This window comes from Aplysia californica, unplaced genomic scaffold (assembly GCF_000002075.1).
Source record: "Aplysia californica isolate F4 #8 unplaced genomic scaffold, AplCal3.0 scaffold00403, whole genome shotgun sequence".
In the NCBI taxonomy this organism is placed as follows: Eukaryota; Metazoa; Mollusca; class Gastropoda; order Aplysiida; family Aplysiidae; genus Aplysia; species Aplysia californica.
Window position 1 is genome coordinate 433,087 of NW_004797673.1, and position 8,890 is coordinate 441,976.

General features: G+C 37.5%; 1 protein-coding gene across 1 annotated transcript in view; it reads right to left on the bottom strand.

Moving 5' to 3' along the window:
• LOC101863761 (uncharacterized protein DDB_G0283357) overlaps positions 1–8,890 on the bottom strand; it is a 39,333-nt gene that overhangs the window by 14,266 nt on the left and 16,177 nt on the right. The window contains exon 3 of the mRNA XM_013085756.2: positions 798–970. Coding sequence (XP_012941210.2) covers positions 798–970 — 173 coding nt within the window. The remainder of the gene's footprint in view (positions 1–797; positions 971–8,890) is intronic.

Consider the following 8,890-nt stretch of genomic DNA (forward strand, 5'->3'; position numbering starts at 1 on the left):
CCCATTACTCTCTCTCTCTCTCTCTCGCTCCCTCTCTCTCTGTCGTGTGTGTGTGTGAATGTGTGTGTGTGTGTGTGTGTGTGTGTGTGTGTGTGTGTGTGTATGTACCTGTCTCTGTCTCTGTCTCTATCTTTTTCTCTGTAGCTCTGTCTGTTTGTCTGTCTGTATATCTGTCTCTCTGTCTCTATGTCTGTCGGTCTGTCTGTCTGTCTATATGTTTGTCTGTTTGTCTGTCTGTCTGTCGGTCCGTCAGTCTGTCAGTGTGTCTCTCCCTTCCTCTCTTCCTCTGTCTCTCCCTATTCCTTTCTTTCTCTCTCTCTCTGTCTACCTGTCTGTCTGTCTCCCTCTCTCTCTCTCTCTCTCTCTCTCTCTCTCTCTCTCTCTCTCTCTCTCTCTCTCTCTCTCTCTCTCTCGCTTGTTCGCTCTAAAGCTATTTTTCCTGGTGTCTATTTCTTTCTATCTATCTGTCTATATCTTTATCTATTTACCTATCTATCTATTTATTCATCTTTCTATCTATCTATCTATCTATCTATCTATCTATCTATCTATCTATCTATCTATCTATCTATCTATCTATCTATCTTATAAAGCTATTTCTTTTTAACTATATCTCATCCTCCAGATTTCTCAAGATAAACACTCAGTACTTTGACAGTCATGTAACAGCAACAGCGTAGCTAACCATCACACTTCATCACACCCCGGGTATCGGTAGAGACAAAACAAAACCTTTAAAAAAATTAGTAAAAATAAAACTACATCGATGCAGAAGTTTAAGCACAGAGGGAGCTTACGCAAGACCACCAAAGTCAGGACCAAGCCCGGTACACGCCGGCAGGATCTCGCCGTAGGTTTTCAAGCGCAGTGTAAACACCCTGTTGTTTTTTCCTTTGACGTTGGTCGCTTTGGGCAGCCCTATGAGGTCGATAATCACCTGAATGTTGCCACTGTTAAAACACCCAGTGCCCTGGAAAAGATCAAGACAATAGTAGAGTTAATGAGGTGTAGGCTACTAATGAAATATTACCCCGTTGCAACGTCTAATTAATATATGAACATTATCCCGTTGTAACGTCTAATTAATTTATGAACGTCAGACGGTTCCTAATTCGTTGCCCAGTTGCCGAAATTCGTCTTTGCCGGTTTATTTCATTCTTTTAGTTGCCTCATTTGGTGTTCATATAAGGCTTTCACGCGGTAATACAGGGTTACATAATAAGTCAATTGAACTTTACTGTACAAAATGTCATTTACATAATTTTTAAAAATAACATGCTGGGTACCCCGTTCGATGAACAGACTTAATCGTCAAGTCGTTCTGGGTTCAGTGCGCACAGCATGTAAACGGAAATGTGTCGAGAAAAGACTTTCGGTTTATATAAAAAACGAGACTGCGAAATTGTTGATCGTAAGTTAGCCTAGGCCTAGAACTCAATGTGTACGAAACAAAGCATTTTGGAAAAATAGGGGAAAGCAATTTGCGTGGAATTTTTAAAGTTAGGTCCTAGCCGCATGGATGCTGTGGACGCCTGCAAAGTTTCAAAGGCGTGGGTTAGGTAATAAGGGAGGAGTTTGTGCACAAAGCCTCCCGAGTCCACTTTTATATATGACCCCCCCCCCTCCCCCAACCACACTTTCTAGTATACTCTTTCAAGTCAACCATGTAGTTGTTTGCGTCAGAGGTCTTAACTGGGATCTGATGACGGGGTTTGTGGCCTTTTTTCAGACCCCCCCCCCCCAACCTCTGACACCCAAACGATAAGATGCAGAAAAATGTGAATAAACGATTTTAGGAATACAACATGTTATTTCGACCTCAGGACCATGTTTTCGTACCTCCAAGTGTTATGAGGAGACTTTGAAAAAAAATAACTTAAATCTTATACCAAAAACTAAAAGATCAAAAAAGGGGAGGTAAAAAGAAAATTGAAGTTAAAATATCCCAGAGAAAAGTGAGTTCTTGTTCTAATTCCAAGAGCAGAAAGGTGTGTCACACCAACTTATACAGAATTAATGCAGACAATATTTTCCAGGAACACAGCCAACACATACGGATGGTCTATATGAATGTTCAATCTTGTAGAAAGAAAACTGACGATATTTTCGACATCATCATAGAGAAAATTATTGACATCTTTTTTCTCACCGAAACTTGGTTAACACCATGTGGTAATAAGGTAACACTCGCTTATTTAGTAGCCCCAACCTACATCGTTAAATCTTTTCCGCGCCAAGGTCGAAGAGGGGGAGGCATTGCTGCCATATACATAAGTTTTTTTAACCTTAAAATAACAACTAGTGCACTTAAGTGTGACTATTGGAACGTTTGAAGCTATGAATTTATCTATGGATCTTGGTTCCAAATTTTATGACGTCGTTTGTATTTACCGCCCACCATACAGCAAGATTAACAAGTCAACGGCGTCTGCTTTCTTAAAAGAATTTGCAAAGTTTTTATCATCATTTTCGGTCAAGAAAGGTTATCGTGTTGTGTTTGGTGATTTCAATTTCCACTTTGATTCTCCATCGTCACCTGGAGTCAAACATTTGACAGAATTATTCAGACAGCACAACTTGGTTCAGGTCATCACTGAACCCACCCATCGTTATGGCCCCACACTTGATGGGGGTCGTCATCAAAAAAGACTCAAACGCTTTTAGAAAAATGTATGTTGTAGACAAACTATTCTCTGACCATTACTTCATCTTACTTGTGTTGGATGTGACTAAGACCAAGCCTGAAAAACATTCTGTGTCTCCAAGGAACATCAAAGGAATTGACATTAATAAGTTTAAAATGGATTTGTTGAAATCTTTAAGTAACTTTCAAACAGTCTGTGTTGATTCGTATAATTCCACTGTTAGGGTAGTTGTTGACAAGCACGCACCACTTGTAACTCGTCGTCTGTCGACTAGACCGTATGCACCAAGGTTCGGGGTTGAGGTGAAAGCGGCCAAAATCGAAAGCAGGAGGGTAGAGAGACAATGGCTCAAAACAGGGCTCACCATCCACAAACACATTTTTAGATTAAAGAAACAAGAGCTGAAATTTGTAACTAAATGTAATAAAAAGAAATACTGTTTCTAGATTGGAAAATTCAAAATCATGTAAACAATTATTCAACATTTGTGATGAACTATTGGGAAGGGTGAAAGAGACACGTCTCTCGAATTCTTTTAGCGATCAATAACTACACGAAAAGTTTGCTGATTATTTTACAGATAAAGTCCAGAAACTAAGAAACGACCTTGATGACTATGAAACATGTTGTGATTTTGATGTATATGATGGGGTGAATCTTGATAAGTTTAAACCTGTTTCTGAAGAATGTATTAAATCTGTAATTCTAAAATCCCCTACCAAACATTGTGATCTCGACCCTGTCCCTAGTTCTCTGTTGTCTTCCTGCATTGACGAACTGACCCCATTTATTACTAAGATCATAAATAATTCTCTAGTGTATGGATCAGTACCAGATTCGTTTAAAATCACTCTTGTAAAACCTTTGCTAAAGAAACAGAAATTAGATCAGAATGTCTTAAAGAATTATAGACCTGTTTCAAATCAACCTTTTTTGTCTAAAATCCTCGAAAAGGTTGTCCTCGGGCAGCTTCGTCATCACTTACAAGAGAACAATCTGTTAGAGCCATTCCAGTCTGCCTATCGAGCTAACCACAGCACAGAAACAGCACTTCTTAAAGTCATGAATGACATGTTTACCGACTGTGATTCAGGAAAAGTTTTTTTGCTGAGCCGTTTAGATCTATCAGTAGCTTTTGATACAATTGCCCATCATTTTTTATTGAAGCGATTGGAAGTGTCTTTTGGATTATCTGGGACTGCCCTTGGCTGGTTTTCTTCTTACCTGTCAAATCGTTACCAATCTTTTTTTATTAAAGGGCTTAAGTCATCAGATCTTGCTCTTAAGTATGGTGTCCCCCAGGGCTCAGTCCTAGGTCCAGTTTTGTTCACCATTTATACTCACCCACGTGTCAAGGAAATAGTTAAGTATGACTTAAAATACCGTTTCTATGCTAATGATTCTATACCCAAATTTATGGTTCAACATTGTTTACCAACTTAGATGAACTTGTCCATCGTGCTGAAAATTGTATTGCCTTAATGAAAAACTGGATGAGCAAAAATAATTTGATGTTGAATGATAATAAAACAGAAGTCATTCTGGCAGGCAATGCAAAGTCTGTTAAAGAGGTTGACCACGATCATATTACAACTGGTGATGCAAAAATTGTATTTTCAAGAAAAAATAAGAATCTTGGCATTTATTTTGATTCCAGTTTGTCGATGTCGGCTGAGGTAAATCATCTGATCAGCCGCATGTATTAAGAAATAAGAAAAATTAGTAAAATACGTCATCTGATCAATACTGAGTAGTATACTGATTTACTAGTAACTAGCTTAATTTTATCCAAAACTCGATTATTATAACTCCTTGTTATCTTGTTATCAGGAATATCACTGGAGAAAGTAAAAAGACTTCAAACTGTCCAAAACAATGCTGCACGTTTAGTTTTACGGAAAAGAAAGCGAGACTCTGCTAAACCTCTTTTACGAACGTTGCATTGGCTTCCTGTTGAGAAATGGATTGTATACAAGTTGGCAACCATATGTCACAAATGTTTGAATGATAATGCACCATTATATTTATCAAATCTGTTAAGGCTGTACATTCCAACTCGCAGTTTAAGGTCATCAGCTGACAAAAAGAAATTTATTTTACCATCTATGAAACTTAAAACAATGGGTGAAAGGGCATTTGAATACCAAGGCCCCAAGATCTGGAATGCTTTACCAAGTACTTTGAGAGAGATCAAATTTTTTGATTCATTCAAATGTCAGCTGAAGTCGTTTCTGTTTTTAAATTAATAAGATGAATATTTGGAATAATTTTCTTTAGTCAGAACACAACGTTTTATGTTACTGTTGTATGTTGTACTGTATTGTAAAGCGCTCAGAGCCTGTGTACTTTATTCGGGGTTGAGCGCTATATAAATTTCATTTATTATTATTATTAAATCAAACATAGATTTCTGTTATAAAATAATACAATTCTTTACCCCCCCCCCAAAAAAAAAAACCCACAACAAACAACAACAACCCAACAACAAACAACAACAACAAACAAAAAAACAACAACAACAACAACAACAACAAAAACAACGTTTCAGCACTTGACATTGAATGGCCACGTAAATCCTGCCCAGCAACAGAGGAGTTTCCGTGGACGATTCTGATCCTGAAACGCGCAAACCAATTATTGGATCGGATGCATGTCTTTGTCTTGTTTTGGTTAGAGTTTTACAGCCTTGCAACTGCCTAGGGTAATATGAGCGCGTAGGATACATAAAACATTTTCAGTCTTGTAGGAATCAATTTTGAACTTTGCCCTGGTGGTAGCCGAAGTCTACTCTCATCGATTTTTTACCACCAAGAAATCTTAAACATGCACAGCTTGCACACGAGATCTCTGAGATTTCTTTGCCTATTTCCAAGAAGCCTAGGTGTTAGATCTTACCTACATTAAGATGCTGGGTATGTATGAAAAAGTTGCAGTATGAAGTAGCCAAGGAGTAACAGTAGAAAGAAAGTGTGTAGAAAGAGTCAGTAGCCAAGAGGAGGGAGCAAAGGAGTTTTGTTCTTTTCTTTTGGAGGGGGGTGGGGTCAGAAAGTGGAGACGAAAGCAGACGCCGGAACATGATTGGAGAGCATGAAAGGAGAACATTTAAAGTAGAAAATCTTTCGTCACTGTCTTATTCGAACTCGGAACCTACTGAATTAGAGGCGGACACTGTAACCTCCAGACCACGAGAGCCCCTTAATGCCTGTGTGTCCCGACTGCATGCCTCCCTTATCCCGGTGGAGCCGGCCGGCCCTCTTTCAAAATGCCTCAAGTGTTGCAATATCTTTGCTTGACTTATAACTTATTCTGCACGCACAGTAGTGACAGTCTGTCTTCTAACCTCGCTTCACAACCACCGTTGTTGTTTTTCCCCTATATGTTTGACATCCAATGAAAAATTGACTTATTCTTAGAAAATTTTGCATACTGGCCCATGGAAGAATTGCAAATGAAAATTTGATGAAATTAAAACATGGCTTAACAAAACATGTTGAAATTAAATTTAATGTCTATTCGTTCAATTCAATGCAAATATACCACATTATCGTAGGGAGACATATTATTGAAATAAGCTTTTAAGTTTGATTTGAATGTCTTTGTTGATAGCGTCAAAATAAGTTGTTATTGTAAGATTAATTATGAGAGTTTTCTTACAATAAAACCAAGAAATGTGGCAACATCAGGAATCAATCAGACTGCATTTGTCAGAAAAAAACAACCTTGACTATCCGATTAAAGCATGTCTTGCCTCAACTTGTATCCCCATTTAATTAATAAAAGTCAGAAAACGAGAATGACTTTCTTCTTTAAACATTGAGCTTTCCCCCCCAGAAAGTGAAGCTTCACTCTCGGTAAACAAGAGTGAATGTATTTCTGCACAAGGACGTTATCACTATTGAATTAGCGCGGGCAATTAGGAAACAGGATGCTCCTGAAAGACGGAAGGAAGCGCCTAGCTCATTGGTCATTCAAACTGAAACACATGAGGATTAGTAATTAATTGATTCCGAACCCAAACTAGGATTCCCAGGCTTAAGACATGCGTGTGTGATACTACCCCAGAGGCGCAGTATTCCTGACCATCCGGAAGGCAGTATAATATTGTTAATTAGCCTCTAAAGGGAACGCGCTTCCAAGTTCGGAAGTAAAGGCATAGTTTTATAGACTATTGAGAAACAAACAAAACCCGTAACCTGCTGATCGATCTTTAATTAATTAATACATAGTAATAGCATAATCAGGCTTCGTGTAACTTCAACAACATAAAAGTATAACACAGCATCTCAAAAGAACAGCATGTTAAAAGGGTACACTGATTCAATATAAGATAGATATAAGTAAACCCCTCGGAGAATAGGAATTCGTTCTGAAGAAACCAGACTAAACAAAGCCAAACCCAGCTGGAAGAAGACGCCTCCAAAGCATTATTCTCAACCATTTCACTTCTGTGGAAACGAATAACATACTCACTTGTGTTCTTCAAAACAGATTCACTACTATTTTGTCTAGTAGTTTACAATAGTATTAGGAGTTGCAATTAGAACTATTAGTTCTGTTGTCTATTTTTCTTAAATAGGGAAAGGGGACTATGGCTTTGTTTGAATCTCTATTGAAGTAACTTTTAGTCTTATCGGTACAAACATTGATGCAAATTTCTTTGCACTGAAGAAGCTAAATTATTGTATTCGTAAACGTCTCTCGACGTTAATTGTGCCTGGTCAACATTTCATCCAAGCAAATGCAATAATAAATATAAACAACAAAATGTTTCGATTTTCTGTTGTTTTGATTTTATTGTTGAATTAGCCCATTATTTTCATGCAGGAATGTGCAATTAATATAATTATTCTGCTAGGTTGTCAAACTAAAATATTATAAGTACAGTTATTTGAATTTGGGTGCAATTTCTTGCTTTTTTACGAGGGGTTCAAAACGCCGTATCATGATGGAGTAGGTGCTGTAGAAGTGAGCACCATTACCATTGTTAACATTATTATTATTATTATTAGTAGTAGTAGCAGTAGTAGTAGTAGTAGTAGTAGTGGTAGTAGTAGTAGTGGTAGTAGTAGTAGTGGTAGTAGTGGTAGTGGTAGTAGTGGTAGTAGTAGTGGTAGTAGTAGTAGTAGTAGTAGTAGTAGTAGTAGTAGTAGTAGTAGTAGTAGTAAAAATGATCAGTACTTTTTATCAAAACTCAGAAACGCGTAAACGGCTTGCTGGTCAAGTAATTTGTACCATCAGAATTAAATGTCACTCTTGTACATCGGGCTACGTCATGTTTTATCACCATCGTTAGAATTACAAAATCATATCTGATTTTTGTGGCATTTTTGAGTTGCTAAGGCAACGTGACCAGATTACAAATGTTCTATCTGCTCTATCAATTTTAAAAAAACATAAGATTATTCGGAACCGTTATCAAGATATTATTATTATTCAAAGAATTACATTCGAAAAGGCTTAACAATGTGGTGAAACTCAGCATTGTGTTTTTTTACGTCACATGTCTCAAACCTAGATTCTGACCATATAATAATATATTTATATAAATCTAGGGTAGCTAAGTGACTATGATCACGTTCTCGATGACGTAGGGAAAATTGTTTCCTTAAAGCCATGCAAGTGTAAAGGGGGAATCCTCCAGTTGTATCGCGAGCACTCTAATTCTTCACGCTTGTGCCTTCCTGTTTCTTTCTCCTTTCGTTCGACTTGTGGGGTTTCAGTGAGGATCATTTTCAATATTTCAGAATTATTATGTTCTTTTGTTGCTCTTTTTCTAAAACAATATTTCCCCTTATCAATTCCGAATTTACGGAAGGGGTTAAGGGGAAAGGATGAAAGGAAAGGAGGGGACGGGGTGTTGGAATCTCTGACTGATACATTTATGGCCTCATTTCATCGAAGCATGTTTAGTTTGGGGCTTTTTTTAGATGAGGGAAGACCCCGGAGAAAAAAAGATATTAATAAGTAGCGCAGGATTTTTAAAAAAAATTCTTGGTTGTTGTTTTTTTCTGATATTCTACTCTAAATATGCGAGTTGTTGTTTTTGGTCACCTCTGTAGCTTACTTATAAAACTATGATTGTATGTTACTATATGTGAGTCTAAGGCTAATAATAAGTGCATTTGTATATATTTGTGTGCACGGGTGTGAATAATATTTTATTGTCTGTGAGTGTGTTTATGTGCGTAGTGATGAAATTTGAAAGAGAGCGAGAGAGAGAGAGAGAGAGAGAGAGAGAGAGAGAG